The sequence below is a fragment of the Mauremys mutica genome, chromosome 9, assembly GCF_020497125.1.
Source record: "Mauremys mutica isolate MM-2020 ecotype Southern chromosome 9, ASM2049712v1, whole genome shotgun sequence".
In the NCBI taxonomy this organism is placed as follows: domain Eukaryota; kingdom Metazoa; phylum Chordata; order Testudines; family Geoemydidae; genus Mauremys; species Mauremys mutica.
The window spans coordinates 59,458,236-59,482,421 of record NC_059080.1 but is presented as its reverse complement, the minus strand read 5'-3'; the positions used below and the strand labels follow the sequence as shown (position 1 = coordinate 59,482,421).

The 24,186-nt window shown below is 44.7% G+C and overlaps 1 protein-coding gene across 6 annotated transcripts in view; it reads left to right on the top strand.

The window, feature by feature from the left end:
- Positions 1 to 4,087: 4,087 nt before the first annotated feature.
- PLEKHB2 (pleckstrin homology domain containing B2) overlaps positions 4,088 to 24,186 on the top strand; it is a 33,155-nt gene continuing 13,056 nt past the window's right edge. For 2 of the 6 annotated variants that reach the window (XM_045030041.1, XM_045030035.1), the window contains exons 1-3: positions 11,706 to 11,845; positions 23,072 to 23,119; positions 23,808 to 23,960. In XM_045030041.1, the coding sequence (XP_044885976.1) occupies positions 23,083 to 23,119; positions 23,808 to 23,960 (190 nt within the window). In that variant the 5' untranslated portion in view covers positions 11,706 to 11,845; positions 23,072 to 23,082. Of the gene's footprint in view, positions 4,194 to 5,115; positions 5,185 to 11,705; positions 11,846 to 12,010; positions 12,092 to 14,012; positions 14,075 to 19,978; positions 20,327 to 23,071; positions 23,120 to 23,807; positions 23,961 to 24,186 lie in introns of those variants that run through there. The other 4 variants (XM_045030038.1, XM_045030039.1, XM_045030040.1 and 1 more) reach the window with 4 other exon arrangements.

Sequence of the window (24,186 nt, the reverse complement as noted above, 5' to 3'; positions counted from 1 at the left end):
TATGTGTATGTACAGCTACCTTGTACAATGGGCCTCTAGATGCTATTATAATAGGGCTTTTCATCTTTACTTTCTACTGGTTGGGATTATTGCCTTGCAAGTCAGGTAAAGAGCTTCAGTACTCAAAAGCCTTGATCATATAGGTAGTTATTAGTAAAAACAAACAAATCTGTACATATTGTCAGAATCAGTTCCCTATTTGAGAACTGCCTGGCTTGTGCTTGTTAATATTTGAATATATAAAGTACATACAACATAGATGTTTCTATCCTTTGGGGATCTGTCAATTACAGTTAGTATTGTCTGCAAGGTTTCTCACTGCATCCTGATAAAAAGGCTCTCTTCTAGCAGACAGTGCTGGCTCAGCTTACTAACATGTGGAAAGTATCAACAGTATTTTAAAACAAAAACTTTTCAAGTTCTAGGGATTTTAGACAGAGATGGTAGCAAATTGCAAACACTTTCAGTTCTAAAAAGATAAGTAGCTAGGATGAGTAATAGCTGCATTCTGTGGGCCCGATCCTGCTGTAACTCACCCTACTGTAAATCAGGAGTAACACTTGAAGTCAGTAGCTGGAGTACAATTGGTGCAAGTTAGAGCAGAATCTAGCCCTGTGAGAACAAATATAACAATGCTCTGCTTTTTGGCCAGTGATGGCTTCAGAACTGTAAATGCAGGTAAAACTATCCAGTCAGAAGGAGGGAAATGGAACTGTGTGTGGGACAAATAATCTTCTATTTGGGCTATTTGCAAATGGCCAGATTGTGTGAAACAGCTCTGAGACACAATTTCTCCTTTGAATTGTCCGTGCTGTGGGGGAGGGGCATAATTTGTTCCTGGCCTGTTTCACCAGCAAACTCTAGCACCCTCTGTGTGCTAACTCAACTACTGTGGCTTGTGAGTGGGGTGGAGGGCAAAGAAAAGTGGAACTAAGGCTCCGTCCACTTGTTCCCTTCCCTCTTCACTTGCGCTTGGACATAATTTGGCAGGCAACATCCATTTACTTCCACATAGCTGAATCTAAGTCAAGGTAGTGCAAACCGGGGCCAAAGAGGGATTCTTGCCCCTGCTTATTTCCTTGCACAGGTGTGTAATCCAAGTTACAATCTAGCTCCAACTGGCTTGCATGGCTGATGGCTCCATTAGAGAGGAACAAGTTCAGAATGTATATGTTTCAGTATATGTTTTACACTATGTTCATTTCACATTTGTTTCTGGCAAGGAGCTCTCAGATTCCATTTTTGTTTAAAAAAAATCCAAAACAGCTGGGGACAGTTTGTCTGAGCCTAACTGCCAAAAAAACAAAGCAAAACACTGGCATTTGCTAAACTCTGCCCTTGGCCATAGCTCCTACTGCTTAATCAAAAGGACTGAAGAAGCTTCTGGGAGATGCAGATACTGGAGTTTGCTCTGATAAAAGGCAGAAGCAAAACAAAATCTCCCACTGTGATATGATGAATTTGCAACTAGCAGAATGGTTCACAGACAAAGGGCATCTTTGGAGGAGAGGTAAACAATGAAGAGGACAGGTCATAAGAACATAAGAACGGCCATACTCTGTTAGACCAAAGGTCCATCTAGCCCAGTATCCTGTCTTCCGACAGTGGCCAATGCCAGGTGCCCCAGAGGGAATGAACAGAACAGGTAATCATCAAGTGATCGATCCCCTGTCGCCTATTCCCAGCTTCTGGCAAACAGGCTAGGGATGCCATCCCCGCCTATCCTGGCTAGTAGCTATTGATGTCTATAAATTGGAGAGGGTTTGGAGAAGAGCTCAAGAATGATTAAAGGGTTAGAAAACATGCCTTACGGTTGGGACTGCAGATTTGTCACAATCAAAAATCATGATGCCGTCATGGTAAATTTAGTAAAAGTCCTGGGTTACTACAGTACTGGGACTGCTCCTGGATTTCTGGTTAAAATATTCCAGCCTCCTCACCCTGCTGAGGGGGCCCCAACCAGCCACAGCAGCATTTTCCACCCAGCAACACCGGAACCCTAATCCTGCCCAGTGAGGAAGGGGTGCTGGGGGCAGGAGGGAGCTTGGAGAGCGAGCATGCCCTGCACTCACCGCGGTCCGTGGCAGCTCCTGAGGCTGGGCCTGGAGCCCCACTCTGGGCATTCCAACCTAGAACGCGGGGTTGAAGGGCCACATAGGTTTGAACAGCCCCCTCCCCAGGTCTCCCCATCATGATGTGGTGGGGACAGATGGGCCAAACCTGAGTGGCACTATGACCTTGCACGCTAGGTCACAACACCACTCACTGAAGTTTGGCTCTGCTACTGCCCTATCATGACGGGGAGGCAGCAAACCTGGGTGACACTGCAAGGTGAGTACATGGGTGGGCTCACTCTCCAGCACCCTCCCCCCCACCCCTGGGCCTCCCCTTCACACTGGGCTGGTGACCCACCCTTTGAGAAAATCACAGACAGGAAAAAAGCCATGGCCAAACAGAAGAAACATGGTATCCTGGACTCTTCCCCCCCCCCTACTTATAGTGATAAACTCAAGGAGCTCAATCTATTTACCTTAGAGAAGAGAAGGTTGAGGGGTGATTGGATCAGTCTATACACCCAAATATTTAATAATGAGCTCTTCAGTGTAGCAGAGAAATGGCTGGAAGTTGAAATTAGACAAATTCAAACTGGAAAAAAGGTATAAAATTTCAACCGTGGAACAATGGAAATTTTAACCATTGGAACAATTTACCAATAGTCATGGTGGATTCTCTATCACTGGCAATTTTTAAATCAAGATTGGATGTTTTTTTCTAAAAGATCTGCTCAAGGAATTATTTTGGGGAAGTTCTATAGTCTGAGCTATCCAGGAGGTCAGATTAGACGATCCTGGTGGTGTCTTCTGGCCTTGGAATCTATGAAATATTTGGGCAAGATACTTGATGTTTGGTTGGGGAGAAATATATATGGCCCAATCAAAAGCCCACTAGAGTCAACAGGAGTCCTCCATTGACTTCAGTGGGCTTTGGATTAGGACATATATATCTTTTCCCCAACCAAAGCATTAAGTATCTTGGCCAAATATTTTATAGATTCCTAAAGAAGTAAGAAGCCCAACTCCCATTGGCATTATCAAGCCAGTGCAAGCTGGGTCTCTGACTACCCTAGGTACTTGAGGAAAATCCCACACCCAGTGCTTGCTGTTCTTTACAAGACTACTTGGAACTGAAATTTCCTTCCCAATATTTTTGAGTAACCCTACAATAACAAACCAAAATGACAAGCATATATGACAGTCAGAACACAGATCAGTGGTTCATCATCATCCAAGCAGAGGCCTAGGAAGGAAGATAGACTGATGACAGGAAGTTTTACAGTGGCACAGTAGCACCACTATAGTTAAGATTACATCACAACTTCTGCTTAAGGTTGACCTTTCTAAAATCAATGTGCTTACTCAGATTGCTTTGAAATTTGGTGTGTCGCAGGAGGCTGCAGGGTAGAGTTAGTCATCCAAATTTGGGTTAATCTGAAATAGGGGTTGCAGAGATATAACCCCCCAAAAATAGCCATTCTCCAAAAAAGATTCTAAGTGGATTCTTTTGCACAGACCTAGAGATTTAATTATGGATGTGACGTGGGTCAAAATGATTTCAATCTGTTAAGTTTTACCCAAGGTCATGCATGGCACCCACTAAATATTTGGGGGACTCAAACTGAAAATATTTGTTTTCACAGTGTGCACATTCCAATGCAGAAAATGGGCTAGAGGATTTCTGTTCCCTCTATTTGATATGTTCTAAAACTTGACTCTTGAAAGTGTTCTTAAAATCTAAACAGTTACTCAGATTGCTTTAAAATTTGGTGTGCCTGGTGGGTAACAACGTTAGCAATCCAGATTTGGGGACATTTGCCCAACGTGTTCCTGAGTTACAGCCTCTCCCCACCCCAACCAATTTCTTTCTGCTGCCTTACACTGTGGAACTAAGAAATACTAGTCAGGAGTGGATGAGTCATAGATGACAGACCTCACTGAGGGCTTGTCTACACTACCGGCAGGATCATCGGGCAGCGATTGATCCAGTGGGAGTTAATTTATCATGTCTAGTATAGATGCAATAAATCGACCACTGAACACTCTCCCGTCGACTCCAGTACTCCACAAGAATGAGGTGCGCAAGCAGAGCTGACAGGACAGCATCAGCTGTTGACTTACAGCAGTGAAGAGACCGCAGTAAGTAGAGCTAAGTACGTCAACTTCAGCTATGCTATTCACGTAGCTGAAGTTGCAGATCTTAGACCCCGCGAGGTAGTGTAGACAAGCCCTGAGACTGAGAGCTGTGAGCTCACCCTTAATTGACAGACTTAAAGATAAGTTAATCACAAGCCCCCACCTAAGACACAAGGAGTTTTGGACTGAGTGAATGGAGGTTGCTACAATTTGTGAATCCTGGGTGGCAATTTTATTTTGGGGGGAATGTAATCCAAGTATCTGGGGTACAAAATTAGATGTGTGAATGCTTCCTGGAGGAGAGGGGTCTTAAGAGGTGGGGGAATAGAGAGGAGTTTGGGGCTGCAATGAGGAGAGGGTGTTATGGAGAAGAGAGAATGGTTGTGGGACTCAGATGGGGGAGGTATGGAGGTTGGGGGGAGTGGAGGGGTGGGACCTAGGAAGGGAGATCTGAGGGTGAGTGGCAGGAGGACTGGTGGAGAATAGGGGCAGGGACAACTGATAGCCCCACATTCTCCCCTTGCCTGTGTGTGCCCAGATCTAGGGGGCTCATGCCTCTCTCAAGGGGCCTGAGCATCCTTCTCTCTTCCCTCCTGTGAGCTGGGATACCGGAGGTCTTGCCCATCTAGGGGCGTCTGAGCCCCTTTGTCTATCCTCCAATGCATGTGCCAGGATCTGGAGGCTGGCTGTGCCCACCTACAGGGGTTAGATCCCCCATCTCCCTCGTGTGCTGCGTTCTGTGGGAGGGTCTGAGGCCCATGCCCCTGCGTGAGCCAGGATCTGGGGAAGCCCTGCCCCTTCGGGCGGGAAGCTGAGAGAAGGCATACTTCATGCATATCACAGGCTCTAAAGCATTCAGGAGGGCAATGAGAACACCCACCGAGATGAACTGAGCAGTTCATAAATCTCAGAATTATTGTTTCAGGTTGTCTCAAGACATCTCCCTGCTGTCCTACATACTACACAGTGGTGCCTTCGATCACGTCCAGACTCTGTGAGTACTCCCCTCTCCTTTTACCAGGACAGCCCCCCCAGCCCTTCCAACTGGAGTGTAATCCTCACTCCTCCCCACAGGAGTCCCCCACTGCCTCTTTGCTCAGGAGCAGCCTCATGCTCCTTGGCCCTATCATGGTTCCTCTGGGTCCAGCTCTCCAGCCCTGGGGATGTCAGGAGGTAAAAACTCCTCCACTGCTCCTCTGCCTTCAGCCCTTTCTGGCCCTCAGCTCCAGCTTAGAGAGAGCAGACATCTCCATCTACTGCTGCTGCCTTCTGCTCTCTGGCTTGGGGATATCAGCCAGCAACTCCTCTGGGAGCTCGTCTCCTGCCTTGTTCAGCCTTCCCCCACAAACACCTTCTGCTTTCTTCCAGGACTTCCTCAAGTTCCCCTGATCTCTGGCAGCTCTCACCTAACCCTGACTGAACCAGTCTGCTCTAATTGACTAGGACATTCTCCCTGTCTCCCCTCCCACCAATGATCCTTTTCAGTTCCCAGATGCTACCCTGCCCTCGTAATTGGCCAAACTGGAGCACCTGTCCTGGCAGAGGGAGCTGGCCCTAGTTCATTTACAGGGGCCAGCTACCTTGTGATGCCTGCCAACAGATAACATTCTGCAATTAGCTTTTCTTATTATCTTACAAGCTGACATTACTAAGAGGGAAATAGCTCTGCTGGCTGTGACCTGCAGGAATGTCTGATAAGCATTTGGGCTCTCATGCCAGTTTGTTTTTAATTAACATAAAATAGTCGATGCTGGCAATGAAAGCTGGGCCTCTGGAAATGCTTCCTCTTTATCTCCTATCATCAGAGAGTTCAGTGCTATGTTGGGCAATCCTCACAGCCCGAAGGGCTGCATTGGCCTCTTGCCAGGAGCCCAAAGACTGCATTTCATTTGCATATAAATCTACATATAATTTCAGAACGAAATGTACAGGGTAATAATTTTATTTGTAGAGCAATATAAGGTGCCCAGAGTGCTCTATGAAATACAGAAGGAAAGGAAGGATAATGAGAGGAAGGATGGGTTTTGTAGTTAAAGGATGTGACTGAGCATCAGACTTCCTGGCTCTGCTACAGACTTCCTATGTGCTATTGGACAAGTCACTTAATCTCTTTGTCCCAGATTTTTAAAGGTATTTAGGCATTGTTCCACTCTGTGTTGCCAAGCCTAAGGGATTTAGATAGCTAAGTCCCATTTTGAAAAGTGACAGGCAGTTAGATTCCTAAATCCTATTGACTTTCTATAAAACTTAGGCTCCTAAATCACATTTGAAAATGTGAATTAGCCATGTAGTCACTTAGAATGCTGAGCAAAGCCGAGCACAAATACAATTCCCAGGGCCGGCTCCAGACCCCAGCGCGCCAAGCGCGCGTTTGGGGCGGCGTCCCGCGGCAGGGCAGCAGGCGGCTCCGGTGGACCTCCCGCAGACGTGCCTGCGGAGGGTCCGCTGGTCCCGCAGCTTCGGTGGAGCATCCGCAGGCATGCCTGCGGGAGGTCCACCGGAGTCGCGGGACCAGCGGACCCTCCGCAAGCACGTCTGCAGGAGGTCCACCGGAGCCGCAGGACCGGCGACCGCCAGAGCGCCCCCCGCGGCGTGCCGCCCTGCTAGGGGCGGTGCAAATCCTAGAGCCGCTCCTGACAATTCCCCAGGTTTAAAATGGGGATAATACTCCCTTTGTCTGATCTGTTTAGAGTTTAGCTCTGCAGGGCAGAGACTATCTCTGATTTATTTATATATTGCCTAGCACGTTCCTTCTTGGGGCCTGATATTGCTACTAAAAGGAGTCTCAATGGGAAGACTGGCATTGCTGCGGTCTGACTTTACTTTTCAGCTGGCCACATACATGAGGGAATGTAAGTGACTGCTGTTATGTTTTCTTCAGTTTCACAATTAACATGGTCTATTTTGCAAGTTTATGGGTCATATGCCAAAGATTTTATGCTGACTATATGTCAATTACCAAGGAAACTATAAGGAGGATCATAGAAGTTTTCCATGGGGGAATAAGAAGTCGTTTCAGGCAGTCTAGGAAGGGACTCTCTCTTATGCCTCTGTTTCAGTTTTCTGTTTTAGGATATTTTGTATACATCCTCCTTTGAGATTTTAAATACATTTGACCTTTTCCCTATCCCTAGTGGAGACCACTTTATGTAAGATTACAGTAACATTTTACAAAAAGAGGGTAGTAGAGCGTGATACCACATTTTGAAGCAAGAGTTTCAATAGCATAAGAAGGATCCAGGGAGACTTGGAAAGGACCTGGGAAATTTAAACACTTAAAAGGGTAAACTGGTGGCAAAAACTTATCATGTATTGAAGACATAAACCACACTGCACTGTATAGGCAGCTGATTGGTTAGGAAATACAGGTCATGCTGTTCAACTCCAAAAGAGGTTTTTACAACTAGCAGCCCTCCTATGTAGCTTTGGATATCTGCCACTTAGACATTTAGAAATCTAATTGCTTCATGAAATTTGAACTGCAGCAGAGTGGGGTATTTTAAGCCCATCAGATCTAGCTGAACTTTGGTCTCAGCTTCTTCGGATTCAGCTGAAAATGGACGTATAAATGTTTTTTCAGTTCTTTTGAAAGTTTCTAAGCTATTGATTAAAGGGTGCACCTGCTTCCATCCACAACTGAATATTAAGTTCCTGAAAATATCTTGTCAGCTGGTGAGGGTAAGAAATTTGCTTCAGATCTTGAGAGTAGAGCTTTCCATAAAGCGATGGGACTGTATGAGTTAGCTGCAGAATTAACTGTACACAAATTCCCTTCACCAGCTGCATCCAAAACTCCCAGAACTACTCTCAAACAAAAGTCCTCTCTGTTCCTTTCCTGTCTGTTCTCACCATTATTCTTCCCCTCCCAACACATAGTGAAGCCCAGGATAGCCTCAGAGGTAGATTAAGATTTATTGGGGTCCTTGGCACAAAGAATATTTGGTCCCCCCATATTTCCCTTGCCATAGGGCCACACCCCCAGCTCCTGCTCTTCCCCCTGATACCCCACCCCCTGGCCAGGCTGAAGCCAGAGCCGGGCCATAATAAGCTGTCCAGGAAGACCGGGCCTCTATGGGGAGCCCCAGACCATCCACCTGACCTGGGCAACAGGGCCCCAGGGAAAGAGGATGAGGAGGGGGCAGGGTCTTGGGGAGAAGGAGGAGGAACAGGAGGCGGGGCCACAGTTCTGGCACTGATGGCCCCCTGACTTCTCCAGAGGTTCTGGTGAACCTGCAGGGGCTCCCAAATTGGCCAGGACCCATATGTTAATCCACCATTGGACAGTTTTCACCCAAGGGGACTGTATCATAGGTTTCACAAATAATTTCTATTTATAATTGTGATTAGATTCAGGGAGAGAAGAAGAAAAGGGGGAAGTCCAGGGGATTTCATGACAGATGAAGAAAGACTATGGCTGAGGCAAACATTGCTTCTTTATGCTCAACTCTTACAAAAGAAAAAAATATTCTTTTGCACTTTAAATAAACAGCTCTTTACAAGTGTCTGAAGTCTGCTAAAATATGCAGGATCCCTTGCTTGACCTACCACTGTGAGGATGTGTGTGCTGTTTCTTTAAATCTGTAGCTGGATGGGGCAGGAAAAGGTTCTAATGAAAAGCTCTACAGTGAAATAGAGATATAGCTTTTGGATAAGGTTGTTTTCCTCATTTGAACAAGGAACTTTATTAAATGTTTCTGACTAGAAATAAGACATAGATTAACAGTGAGGATAATTAACCATTGGAGAAATTTACCGAGGGATGTGGTGAATTTGCCATTTCTTGAAGTCTTTAAATCAAGATTGGATGTCTTTCTACAAGAAATGCACTGAGTCAACCAGAATTTATGGGTTTGATGCAGGAATCGCGGTGTGAAATTCTGGGGCCTTTGTTGTGCAGGAGTTTGACTAGAGAGTCACTTCTGGCCTTAAAAATCTATGAATCTATAAGACAAATCTTAGAAGAAAGTTGCTTTCTGTCATTCTTTACCATGGTCACATGATGTGGTGTCAGAAATTGTCCCATTTTTAACCATCATAAATAAGAGGGAAAGAAAATGCTAAACTCCAGGGCATTGGTCTCAGACCCTCCAAGACGTACAGTTTGATAGAGCCATGAAAGGGAGTGCTTCGTTGCTTCTGAACTACAGCACAGCTTAACAGAAAGTAATGAAGTGCCTGTCAACTAACTGACGTATGGAACTGGGAACGGAGTTTAGAAAATATTTGCCTTGGCTGAGGAAGGAGATAAGAATATTTATGACATTGTTCTTGAAAAGCCTACGAGTATTTCATTCCATACAGAAATCTAATATCAGAACATCCAGGCTTTACCAAATGGAGCAGCAGCCTCCTTGCTATCTAGGTTGTGGTGGAGGTAGGCCTGCTGCACTAATGTCCCCTACGAACCCCACTTGTCCAGGAAAGGGCTTGCTCTTTCTCTCCAGAACTGCCGGCAGGAGTGCACACTTAGCTCTGCACAGGTGAGCTGCTTTCCCACAGGGGAACCAAGGGTAAGGGGAGGCTACCTGGGAAAGGAGGGCATGACTTGAGCTGTTGGGGAGGAACCTTTAAATTGTGTTCGCCCCCATCAGCAGCTAAGGGTGCTCTCTGCTCCCCTGGCCCAGAAACTTTACTTGCTTGGTTCCAATGGCTGCCTCCCCAAAATCAGGCAGGTGGGTACACAGGAGATAAATGGGTGTGAGATCAGCTCTGCCATGAGCCTCCTACCATCTGAAGAGGAATGGGGACCACAGCGGATAGGGGAGTAGCGTGCTGACTCACTGCGTTGTGCCCTGTCCCAGGCGTGTTCCCAACATAGAGGTTCTGTAGTTTAGTTTTAATGGCAGATTAACTATTAAGCAGGTGATGCCAGCCTGCTGTGACCTTCTTGAAACCCATCTACCTTTCTTTCAATCCCTGATTGCTTACCCCCACCCTCAGGCTTTCTGTTTGTAACTCTTTCTGTTTCCACTAGTTGTACTTACCAGTATACTGAAATTCCCTGGGGCAGTGCCTTGTCTAAGCTGTTGGGCAAAGTGCAGTGCACATTTCTATACTGCATCAAGAATAAGGAAACTCCTTTCTTTACTCCCATCTCTGATTTAATCCCATATCCTGCAAACCTCATTCATCCTCTGGAAGTTGCTGAGGTTCCTTCTGTTAGTGTGAGGACAATGTATGATTGCTGTGATTTACAGTTTCAGGTCCTTAAATTGGGAGATGACTCTAGTGGGGATAGGTTCTGACCTCCCACCACCCCTGAGCTTCAACCCTGCTGCTCTGGTGGCTTATAAATAGACTTGGCAGAATGCAATTTTTATTTTTTTTATAACTTTGATCTGTAATATCAATTGTTTATTTGTAAGCTTTTTTATATATAATTTTTAATTTTCACAGTTGTGGGAAATTATGGGGGGAGGTCAGATAATTTTTTTATGATAGTAGAACTTGAGATTCAAAGAGTTCAAGCTTTAAAGCGGCTAAAACAAACAGAGAGAAGGTGGGTGAGGTAATCTCTTTGTTTGGGCCAACTTTGATTGATGGAAGACAGAAGCTTTTGAGCTTCACAGACCAGGAGAAGAGCTCTGTGGGGTTTGAAAGCTTGTTTCTTTCACCAACAAAAGTTGGTCCAATTAAAAAATATTACCTCACCCACCTTGTGGCTCTCCCCCATTAAATCTGTATAGTATAGGGTAAAAGGTACACAAAAGACCAGATTTCATGAGGGAGACCAGATTTCATGGTCCGTAATGTGATTTTCATGGCTGTGAATTTGGTAGGGCCTTAAGTATATGTTCAACACCTTTGTCAGGGAAGAGGCCACCACAAGTGTAACCTAAACCAAAGTATCTTGCTGAACCAGGGCGTATGTATGTGCCTAGCTAGCTTTAATGAGACAACTCACATGTTTAAAAATAGGCACCTACTTGCATACTTTGGTGAATGGGGCCCAAATCCACACCCAAGATGCAGCTCAAAGTGCTCAGAGGAAGCCGGGATGGTGAGATTGAGTTACCTAGAACAGAGTTCATTGAAATGGGCAACTAAATAACTGTTTTTTTAAATGTAAAATGAACAGTATATGATAAATGAAGCAACTCCCTCTCTCTCTCCCTGTTCACTAGTGCAAGGATGGAAAAAAATAAAGCCACGCCCCACCATTCACACACTGGTTCGGAAAAATTGCAGCCACTTGCATCATGGTCTCAGGATATTAAACTGAAATCCAGGAGAATGGTAGCCTCCAAACACGCCCCTGCAGTATTTCTGGTGCCGGCCTCCCGGGAAAGTGAGGGAGAAAAGTGCCCCCCCCCCGTGCTTTTGTTTCAATTGCGGGCAAAAGGAACCCTACAGCAGCATCCACCCAGCGCTCGCGCTCCCCACGATCCAACGGGCTGCCTGGCCCATGGGCACCGGTGTGGTTACTAGCACGTGCACAGAAGCTGGCAGCGCCCGGGGCCTCCTGACCTCGCCCCTGGAAACTACAACTCCCAGCCGCCCCCGGAGCATGCGCAGTAGGATCAGATGAGCTCACGGATCACAGGACGGGCTGACGTCAGAGGGGCGATGATGAGCGCAGGAGCGCAGTGAGCGTCCGGAAGGAGCCCGGGGCGCCCTGCGCGGGGATTGCGCGTCAGTTCTGAGGGAAGCAGCAGGTGCGTAGGAGCGGGCCCCGGGGCGGGGGCTCTGCTGTCCTGCCTGGAGCCGGTGCCAGGGCGAGGCGGGCGCGAGCGAGCCGAGCCGAGGTCGCTGAGACGCTGCCCGGGGGCAGGCGGTGTTTTGTAACCAGCCGGGGTTGAAGGCGCGTCTTGCGCTGCGCCGCTCCGGGCCCCCAGCTGGGGCACAGGGATCATCCCTAGCGACCCGACCCACCGGCAGCGCGGCTGGCAGGCCTCGTGCAGGTTTGCAGCTCCTGGGCGGCAGGTGCTCCGAGTGCCGGGGCTGGCCCTGGGGCAGAGCGCAGGGGGAGGGAAGCAGCTAGAGACAAGCCAGGGAGACGCCAAGTGTCTGCTTGAAATAAGAGAGACAAGGCGGGGGAGGTCATAGCTTCTATTGGGCCAGCTTCTGTTGGGGAGAGACCCAAGCTTTCAAGCCACGCACAGCTCTTCTAAAGGTAGGGTGACCAGATGTACCGATTTTGTAGGGACAGTCCCAAATTTTTTAGTCTCTTTCTTATATAGGCTTCTATTACCCCCCACCCCCTGTCCTGATTTTTCACATTTGCTGTCTGGTCACCCTATCTTCAGGTAGCTGCCTTTGCCACACCTGAAGAGGACCACTGTGTGGCTGGAAAGCTTGTGCCTCTCCCCAACAGAAGTTGACCCAATAAAATATATTCTCTCCCCTGCCTTATGTCGCTAATATTCTGGGACCCATGTGGCTACAACACCACTGTCTACTAAGTGCAGCCAACTCCTCCTTCCCCCAGAAGAGAGAGTTTTCCTCTCTCCCTTTAAATCTGAAAGAATCTCCCACTCCACTGAGGAAGTGTTAGGGTGGGTCTGGTAAGCAAACAGAATAGAAACTTCAATTGATGCTACGTGGCTTAACTGAAAAGAAGAGGCCTCTTGTCTCCAGCATGTTACCTATTAGGATAATATTCCTTGCCCATAATCTAAGCCCAGGTCTACACTAGCAGGGGGGTTGACCTAAAATACACAACTTCAGCTACGTGAATAGCGTAGCTGAAGTTGGCATATCTTAGGTCGACTTACCTGGCTGTGAGGATGGCAGCGAGTCGACTCCTGACGCTCCCCCATCAACTCCGCTTCCACCTCTCGTGAGCTGGAGTTGTGGAGTCGACGGAAGCGTGATCGGAGATCAATTTTATCGCGTCTACACTAGACCTCCGATAGATCGATGACTACCTGCCGATCCGGTGAAGACTTGGCCTTAGTGTAGTGTTGTCACTGCCTTTTGGGGGAGAGAATCATGTCCTTTCTGCTGAGGTCATCCAAATAGGTCCTAGGGTCTGAGATGTCTGTAAAGTGTGGTATTGCCACCCATTTAAAAAATCATGAGCCTTATTTAAAAAAAAAAAAAAACAGCCTCCTGATTTTAAATTTGAGGATCTTTTTATTTGTTTTCTGGTTTCTGAGTCTTTAGGTTACATTTGCTTTATTTTTTCAAGCTTGTCCTCAACCATGAGGACTAGAAATTTCCCTTTTTAATGAAACCTGAGACTCTCATGCACTTTCTTGATTCCAGCACTGGGGCTTTAAGAAAATCACCAAATATTGTGAAACTTGTGATTAAACTGAGGGCATCAGGTAGAGCTGATTGAATATATTTTTCAGTTTGGTGGCCCAATGAAAACTTTTTTTTTTTGTTTCAAACTGAAATTGAATTTATCTGTTTTTTTTCCCCTCACTGAAATGAAAAAAAAAATGCAAACAATTTCATTCAGGTTTAGGTGTTTATAGCTTTGTATATAATTGGTGAGGTTAGGGAGTCCAGACATGTTTTTGGATGAATACAAAAGCAGTGCAGACTTTGAATGCTTTGTAAGCTTTGTATTGTGGATAGACTGGGGAAAGCAGGGCAAGGCAAGGCATAGTCCTAATGTAGCCAGGATGGCAGAGGTATGAGTTGTTCAATAGTGGAATTCAATTCTGGTAACAGTAGAAAAACACAGCCACGTAATACAAGCAAGAATGCATAATGGAGGGGGCGGATTGGACAGGGAAGTAACTGGGATATTATTTCTCTGAGTCATTTGCATCTGAGCTCTGACTTGTGAGTCTCTAGCAGTTTTGAATTGGATGACTTTTGCCCTTTCTAATTTTAGCCTAGATCCTGAAAGTGGCTCTGCGTGGAGCATGTTTACTTCAGCAAGCTTGAGTCTGCCAACATGTAGCCAGTTGCAGGATTGGGAAGTTTAAAAGGCAAAGTATTCCCACTTGTTTCAATGGACATAGCTGGTGTTTGAATTTGGCACTATAACTCTTATTCGGTGAGATGAGGTAGAAGGGGGAAGGCGTGGGGGGCGGGGGGACGCAAGTTTAGGGAGGAGAACACTGCTGTTAAGCCTGAAACCCCTCACCTCAAGATAGGGTAGGGACTGGCTTGTGAACTATCCAGACTCAGTGCTAACGTAATTCCAAAACTGTTCTTTCTGTAACTAGGTCTTTCTGGGTCTGATTTTCAGACCAGCCTCACCCTGGTTGCCCTTCATTATATTGTTTTAATTCTCCATCCTCAGTCATTCACAGGAACACTTAACACTACTGAGATGTGTATGTATCTAATGGGTGGGAACAATTGGGTATCTGGGACCCGATCCTGCAGTTAGGTCTGAATTGGCAGACCCCTGCCCAAACTCCCACTGAGATCCAGTTGCAGAATTGGGACCATTGCCATCTTAATTCTGTTAATTGTCCCTGTAATTTTCCTTTGCCCTCCCAAAAGCAGATGCAAGTAGGGAATGCAGGTTTGAAAAATCTGCCCCTGGGAATAGTACAAATCTTACAAAAAAGACTATTGGATATTCTGGATTATCTTTACATTTTCTGGAAATGAAAGCTGTCATGTGCAAACAGGAGGAGGAAGAATGCTGCTAATCTGCACAGTGTGGGACAGCCATAGCTCTTTTCAGTCCTGCTGCTGTTAATTTATGTCCAATGTCTGCAGAGCACCATTGCATTATTGCCTTTAGATTTCAGTGATTGATTCATTTATCACAGGTGTCAAGAAAATGTCCCAATTTGTTCTAAATCCTGTTTTCATGTAGTAGTTGCACTTTTATTAAACATTAACTTAAGGCAAATACTACTCCATTATAACTGATCCTATCAAGCTAGCTTTTACAATTATGGAAATATCTTTAAATTTACTGTTGACTGAATGCATAAATTGTATTTCTTCTCAAAACTGAATATTTCCATACAAGAGGTCCAGGGCAGAACATCTGTTTAGTTGCAGTGGTACTCCCATCTGTGTGCTGACAGTAATACATTCTACCTTCCTGTGTGATTTTTATCCTTGTATACACTGGTAGTAAGTGTCATGCACTTAATTAAATTAAGTTTAGTTTATTTTAATTTACTGCAGCACATAACTTGTCATATATGAGATTACATGCAAAATATTGTATAAATAGAAAATGTTATCACCATCATCAGTTGCTGTCCAACCATTGGATTTGTTTTTTTTTTCATGGTGATATATCAACAGTTTTTTGTATGATACACTTTTAGACATTCTACAGGGCTTAACTTTTTAAAAAAAGCAGTCCTCCACTAAACTTTATATGTAGCTTTTAATTGTTCAGAAGAAAAGGTTTCTTGGTCTCTCCTTTTAAAAAAAAAAACCCAAACAGTTGATGGAAGAAACATGTCTGCTCTATACCATGGGGAGTAATGCTATCTTATTCTAACAGTATGGGTATGTTTCTAAGGTAGCAACAACTGTCTCATTGCCTGACACTACACTTACGACCACTGAAGTCAGTGGGATTTCATGAGAGTTCACTGTTGGAACTCCAGTTGACTTTAATAACTACTGAGGGCACTCAGTACCACACAGGATTGTCCCTTATGTACAGATTGGTATTTCAGTAGTAAATGTTTCACATGCAGGAGAAAATTTTGTGTGTGTGTTTTCTTTTTTAAAGCTTAAATACAATTAGAGCATTTAAAGCTCTAGAAAGGAAGGGTTGTCCATGGGTAGGGTGCTAGCATGGAACTTTCTGTGAGACTTTGTGCAAGACACTTAGGTCCAAATCATTAAAGGTATTTAGGCTCCTATCTTCATTGAAATTAGTGGAAGTTAGGAGACTGAATATTTTTAAGGATCTGGGCCTTAGTCTCTCTGTGCCTCAGTTCCCCATCTGTAAAATGGGAATAATAGCACTGCCGTACCTCATGGCTGTCATGAGGGTGTACATTAAAGATCATCAGGTGCACAGATGCTACAGTAATTGGGGTATTTTTTAGAACTATTTTAGGTAGGAGGAAGGAAGTTGTTGGTTCTTCCTCTTTTTAGAAAATGAAGTGAGTAGCATGACCAGATAAGCCATAGAACTCTATGCAGCAATAAAGTGTAAATATGGAGAGCATCTAGTAGCACTTGATCTTGTGTTTTCTGAGTGCTGTAAACTACGGTCACCTTTAGATCAGAGGTTCTCAAACTGTGGTCTGTGAGCTCCATTCAGGTGGTCAGCGGATAGTTTCCTCTAAGGTGCGCACCTGGGCAACCACACACGAGAGAGTAGAGGACCACCCACCTAATTAGTGGCTTGGGTTCACTAATTAGGTGCCTGGACCTGGAGAAGACGCACATGTAAGGTGAGGTGGTGGCCTATGGAGGGGAATAAGGAGGGGAGGGAGTAGTGGGGTGAGAAGAGGGAGGGTGGGGGGAATTTGGGATGTGCAGGGCTGCGGCGGCCAGAGAAAGAGGTGTCTTTCTCCAGCTCCAGGGCTCCGGCTGCCAGGGAGAGATGGCCCTCCTTCCCAGCCTCAGCTCTGTGGCGGCTGTGGTGGGGGAGAGACCTCCCCCCCCCCCCCCGCCCCAGTTTGGAGGCTGCTGCGGCAGGGTGGGAGAGGGCATATCCATCACATTAGAAAGGTAAGACTACAGATATTAAAATATGAGTTGTGCTTTTATTTGTAGAACAAAAAAAGTTATTTTTTTTATATAGTGTTTTTATCCAAAGAGTTTTACAATAGTTAGCTAACGGTACAAACAACATTTTGAAAGATCACTAAGTGGTCCACTGAGACCCTCAGCAATTTTCAAGTGCTCCGTGGGGGGGGAAAAGGTTGAGAACCACTGATCTCGATTTCATGTTAATGTGATCAGTTACAATTTGTCACTTTAAATGGGGGAGGGGGAGAATATATAAGGAGACCCACTAATACAAAACACATCCAAAGGGTAATAAAATAGAAGGGATCTAACATATATGCCAACAACTGCTAATTTTCCAGTATTAGGAATTAATGGGGAAAGAGTTTCTGTGTCCAATGCTAGCAGTTGATATCTTGCTGGAAAAGAGGTGCATTTGTGATGCTGATGGCATAGCTAACGTGTATTGGGACATATTAATACAGTTATTACAATTGTGAGAATTTAAGCTGTGATCCTGCAAAGTCTTAAGTGCATGATTGATTATCTTCACATACACTTAGTCCAGTTGAAAGCAGTGCATAAAAAACAGCAATTGTAAAAGTATATGAAGGTTTGGAGCCTTGGTGTGTAATTCAAGTATGTTTTCTGGCATTAAGCTAGCATTAAAGCAGGATATGAGCTGGTTTAAAGCAGGTTATGATCTTACAAAGGGTTCTAATCAATGAACTAGCAAGATGGCTTAAATGCAAGCTGTAATTAAAAGCGTTATTTTTAAATACACATCATAGTTTAATGCCTGTCTAGAAGCTGATCTCACCATCCCAAACTTCCAGAATTTTGACTGTCTACAGTGGGAGCAGTTTTCTTTACTAATAGTCCTGGGAATACAATAATTAGGCTGGGCTATCATCTGCTAGCAGTTTGCCTTTCTCCATAGTCTTTGATCATGTTGTAATACAGTAATTAGCCACTTGATGTTAAAGAATACAAAACTGCAGTTAATAAGACACATTTCAGTATATCTCTATACACCCCTAGCAGAGCTACTAAGAAATACAAGAGTATGTTCAAGCACCTCTTGTAATGCAGTGCGTCATACTTTTTTTCCCCTCGTTTTAAAAACTGGGTTCTCGCCTAGGAGGAATTTCGCCAACTGTCTGTCATATGTAGCAGTGTTTCTCAACCTTTTTGATACCAGGGTCCCTCTTGCTGACTTCCTAAATTGTGTCAGGGAGATCTTGGAGTGGCAGCGGTCCTTCAGAAACACTGATGTATATAGTAAAACCTTAAATGACTCCAATTTGTCTTATGTTGTAACCCAGCCTGATCGTGCGATGTTCCTTTATGCATGTTTAATGTCTGAAACTGCTCTAGTATGTTCTGTTGGCTTTCCTGCCTGGATAAGAGAATATCTGGAATCCTGCAGGTAAGCTGTGCCAGCCTCCTGTAGACCGAATTGTGACAGGCATGGAGCTGCTCTGTAATAATTATGAATATTCTGCATTGACTTGGTTATTGGACATTTACTGAATGATTATATTGATTTAGTGATTTAAGGGGGCTGTATGGAAAAACCAAGCAGGAAGGGAAAGAATGGCTCAAGATAAGCTACTTCTCAGGAGACACTCGAGAGTTAAGGCACAATGCCCAGATAGGAAAAGGCCTGCACACACTAGAGATAAAAAAAAAAAAAAGTTCTGGACAGTTTAAAAGAGGACACTCTCTCAAGGGGGTAGAAGTTGTTTGAGGGAACCAGGGACACAGAGATAGGGGTTTGAGGGAACCAGGGACACAGAGATAGGGGTGTCTGAAGTGAGGCCTGCTTAGGTTACCAACTGGGGGTGGTAAACCTTTAGGTAAGAGATGCAGTGGTGGTGTAGCTGTGTCACTCTGAGGATATTGGAGAGACAAGGCGGGTGAGCTGATATCTTTTATTGGACCAGCGTGTGTTGGTAAGAGAGACAAGCTTTCAAGTTTACATAGAGCTCTTCTTCAGGTAAGAGAGACATTCTTGTAGACTTGGTTGGTTTAAAATTCTTTTTTTCTGCTGTTAGAATAAACAGTTTAAGAAGGCTTTCTGGTCACTGTATATGCTTGTGGTCACAGACTGCTGAAGAGATCAAGGTGGGTGCAGTAGCAGTTGCTCAAACTCAGTTGGACCTGCTGCTAGGATCAGAACAGTTGATACACAGGATACTGTAGCCTGGGGCCTGGTCTGAGAGTGGCAGAATTACACCTGGGGATAAGTAAAGGCATGAGGCCTGACACTTGAGGATGTGCACTTAGAGATCAGAAAAGGGGCAGAGGAGCAGATTTCATGCTTATGGGGCTAAGAATATTTTAGAATCTTGTTGTAAGAACTGGGTAGTAAAGCATTACCTAAGTGCTCACTAGGACTTCCATTTTAAACCTTTTTTTGGTATGTATGGTAAGGTTTATAATTTTATATTATTAATGGATCTGAGCTAAAACTGAAGAGAGAGTCTCTGCTTGAGAGAACTTTTCCCTTCTAAATTCAGAGACTACAGGAGGGCCGGGGGGCAGCTGATACTGGAGCTATTTTTACACTTTTTTCATCTGTAATTACAAATTATAACGACAGGACTTTGGTAGCAGTTCCAATTTCCCCATCTCTAAAAGGGGATAGTTACCATAATTTACAAGGGTATTGAGTCTCCTTTGTAAAGCTCTTTTTAGATCCTCAGCTGGAAAGGGGTAGAGAACAGCAAACTTGTTGAAGTATGCCAAATCAGTGAGACCTTTAATGGACATTTTTTTGTGTACTTTCGTAACAAGCAAATGTTGAGTAGTAGGTTCAAAGGGGTCTGAATCTCCTTTAAACTCCTGTGTCTTTCATAGTCTTACTTTACAAGTTAAAAAATTGCACCTGAAGGATTGACCTTGTTGCAAGTTAAAAAATGACACTTGTTCTAGCTGCTCTGTCTGAATCACAGCCAGGTGAGTAAAACTCAACCCTTTAAAAATAAATAAGTCAAAACATCTGTGTGTTATAAAACAACCCCCCCCCACACTTCCTTTTGAGGTTTGTTCAATTTATCATGCAACCAAATCCAGAATGTAGCAGCCCAGCAGCTGAGTATAATGTGCAATAGAACTTGGCTTAGTGTAGTGTCCTTTATGTGCAGTATGTGTCACTTGAAAGCTAAAGAGAAATAAGAACTTTTTCATTTTAAGTAGGTGCAAGTTCAGGAACAACAGTGTCTCTGGGAGGGAGATGGAGACAGTTTTGATATGGGACAACATAGTCATAAAGGAGAACTCTTCCCCTCCCCATTAACATTACACTATGTCCTTTCTGTCCTGGTGAGCTTTTCTGTAGGGTGGATAGCTGGGGCAGGCATTCAGCAAGGACTGAAAGAAGGGCACGGCTGGAAGTTCTGACTGGATGGGGAAGTTAGGGTGGTGATGTAGCGTATGAGTTTTGAGACGTAGAATAGAGGAAGTTCATAGAGTGGCATGAAAACCAGGGGAACAGTTACGAAATTGATTCGTGTTGGGGAATGAAGACATCATTCTCAGTCACCTGCTGACTCTCACCTCTTCTAGTGGTAAGTAGCAGTTTTAGTTGGGAATGCGTTGCTTTTGTCAGTTCAAGTGAAACTCAAAACTGGTCTTTAATATCGAGAACATAAGAATGGCCATACTGGGTCAGACCAGTAGTCCATCTAGCCCAGAATCCTGTCGCCAGAAAGTGGTGCTAGATGCTTCAGAGGGAATGAACAGAACAGGACAACTATCGAGTGATCCTTCCCCGTCTCATCCACTCCCAGCTTCTGGCAGTCAGAGGCTTAGGGACACCCAGAGCATGGGGTTGTGTCCCTGGTCATCTTGACTAATAACCATTGGTAGACGTATCCTCTATGAATTTATCTAATTCTTAATTGAAACCAGTTATTCTTCTGGCCTTCACAACATCCCCTGGCAACAAGTTCTACAGGTTGACACTCCATTGTGTGAAGAAGTACAGTAACTCCTCACTTTAAGTCATCCCAGCTAACATTGTTTTGTTGCTGATCAATTAGGGAACATGCTCTTTTAAAGTTGTGCAATGCTCCACTCTTACGTTGTTTGGCTGCCTGCTTTCTCCACAGCTGGCAGCCTCCCTATGTCCCCCTCCCCAGCGCCTCCTGCCTGCCAGCAGGCCCTGCAGATCAGCGCATTCCCCCTTCTCCCCCATCTCCTGCCCATGGCAATCAGCTGGCTTGCGGCGTTTTGGGGGCAGGAGGGAGGGGGGAGGAGTGAGGACTTGGCGTGCAGGCTCCCCCTCCCTCCCCTGCCTCCCGAATGCTGCAAGCCAGCTGATTGCCCCGGGCAGGAGGGAGGAGTGAGGACTCATCATGCGCCTCCCCCACCCCCCTTCCCTGCCATCTGTCCACGGCAATCAGCTGGCTTGCGGTGTTTAGAAGGGAGGGGAGGGAGGGGGAGGAGCGAGGAGGCAGTGTGGGAAGTAAAGTGGGAGGAGGTGGCAGGGAAGGGAAGAGGCAGGTCAAGGATGGGAGCTTGGAGGAAGGGGGGGAGTGGGTAGGCTGAGGGTTGAGCCCGCCCTGGTGCTTGCAGAGTAGGGGAAGCTGCTGCTGCTGCTGCACAATGTGCTTCTAGCCTACAGCACCTTCAGCCTCCTTGCCTGCCTCATCTCCAGTGCCAGTGGGCTGTGCCTGTGTAGGGTAAGGCGGGAGCACCTCCCAACTATAGTACAGTACCTGTATTAAATTGCTTATTTAAAATGTATATAATGCCTTTTGTCTGGTTTAAAAAAAAAATTCCCTGGAACCTAACCCCCCTATTTACGTTAATTCTTATAGGGAAATTGGATTCGCTTAACTTTGTTTCACTTAGTCGCATTTTTCAGGAATATAACTACAACGTTAAGTGAGGATTTACTGTACTTCCTTTTTTTGTTTTAAACCTGCTGCCTGTTAATCTCATTGGGTGATCCTTGTGTTTATATGAAAGGATAAATAACACTTCTTTATTCACTTTCTCCACAAAATTCATGGTTTTGTAGACCTCTAACAGATCCACCCTCAGTCTCTTTTCTAAGATGAACGGTCCCAGTCTTTTTAATCTCTCCTCATATGGAAACTGTTCCAGAACCTTAATATCTTTAGTCACCTTTCTCTATGCTTTTTCCAATTCAAATGTGTTTCTTTTTTGAGATGGGGCAACCAGAACTTCTCGCAATATTCAAGGTTTGGGTGTACTATGGCTTTATGGGTGTACAGTGGCAATATATTTTGTATCTTATTCTCTTTCCCTTTCCTAATAGTTCCTAGCATTGTTTTAACTTTTTTGACTGCTGCTGCACATTGAGCGGATGTGAGAGACCTATCCATGATGTGTCCAAGATCTTTCTTGAGTAATAACAGCTAATGTAGACCCCATCATTTTGTGTGTGTAGTTGGAATTACATTTTTCAATTAGCATTATTTTGCACTTATTGAATTTCGTCTGCCTTTCTCTTGCCCAGTCTCCCAGTTTTGTGAGACCCCTTTGTAATTCTTCAGAGTCAGCTGTGGACTTAACTATCTTGAGTAATTTCTTATCGCCTCCAAACTTTGCTACCTGACCATTTACCCCTTTTCCCAGATCATTTATAAATATATTGAAAAGCACTGGTCCCAGTACAGATCTTTGGGGAGTCCCACTGTTTACTTCTGTCCACTGTGAAAACTGACCATTTATTCCTACCCTTTGTTTTCTATCTGTTAACCAGTTACTGGTCTGTGCAAGGATTTTCCCTCCTATCCCATGACTGCTTACTTATCCGATCACTCGTATACACATACTTGTTGAGCCCCTCAAAGAAATCTAATAGATTATGAGGCATGATTTCCCAGCCACGTGGACTCTTCTCCAACATATTGTGTTCATCTGTATGTCTGATAACATGACTTAGTAAAGAACAGAAATAGGTCACTAGTAGTGAAAGTATCTTCTAACATCATCGGATGTTTTTCATTGCATTCACTAATAGTGTAAAAGTTTGTGGAATATTAACTGATCTTTACTGGGTATCTTCGCAGCTGCCAAAAGATGATCTGGAGAGTCTTCCTGTAACCCTTGCAGATCACTCTTAAATGGTTCAGACTATCCCAGCCATGTAGTCTTTCAACGGGCATGCATTTGAGGAAGGAGACACTCTTGTGCACACATCAGCTAGATGTAACACCTTGGTGCATCTAGGTGTTACAACTAGCCAGGATGCCTAGAGATTCTTCTCCCTGATTGATTGTTGCAATGTATTGAAAATTATGGTTGTCTTTTTTTCCCTTTTTCTTCTTTTCTCACCCTAGAGTAAACGGAGATGGCATTTGTGAAGAGTGGATGGCTGCTTCGGCAAAGTGAGTGATGGGCTTTTTACCTACTTTCCCCAACAGACAGTTTGGCTGTGTGTATCGGTTTCTCTTATAGACCATCAATGGGGGACAATATATTTCTCTGTGTCCCGTTTAAACAGTTCTACCAGGATGTGCTCAAGGATATTGGACCAAAAGAAACTGTCTATTTTGATAGCATCACCATCTGACCTTTTGGATTACAATAATGGGAACATAGGCATTGCTATAGCTGAGCACGCCTGGTTTGGTAGTCGTCTTCTGTAAGTAATGCTTTGTGGAAAAAAATAAAAACCTAACCAAATGGATTATTATAAGTGGAGCTTGGAAAATTTACTGGACAACTACCAGCCTTTGCTTATTCACTTGGTCCCATGTAGTACTTGGTCACTAGCATGCTAGAATCCTGAAGCATTAGGTTGTTAGCTTAAAAAAACAACCTTGCAATCATAACGCTAATCGTTAAATAAGAAATAACACATAAGGCCTAGCTATCATGTGCATTATTTGTTGTACACTGTTTGTCCCTTTGTTTTGAAGTTGAGATTTCCTGATGCACAATGAATTAGCAATTAGTTGTTGGACCCTCAGAATACCTTGTTCCAAGGGTCAAATTGAAAAGCTGCTTTGGCCATATTAGACACGAGCATTTTCCAGTCAATGCCCCCAGAAGTGACTTTCTCCATTCTTTTAGGCACTATTTTACGTCGTTGGAAGAAGAATTGGTTTGACCTATGGTCTGATGGCCATTTGCTATTCTATGATGATCAGCAGCGGCATGACATAGAGGATAAAGTCCACATGCGAGTGCACTGCATCAACATCAGAGTGGGAAATGAATGCCGAGGTAGAACATGTGCTTTTTGATTTTTAAAATTTCTTTCCTGATTCCATACCTGTAAACGAATAAAGGGAGTGGCTTCTCACGGCTTTGTATCATGTGGTAGATCATCTTGGCATTTGCCACAATTCACATATAAAACACTACTTGAGTGATGATGAACTTGTGGTATATGACACTGATTCTGCTGGCGTATACTCTGAGTAAAGGGCTGCACTATAGCAGAAGCAGC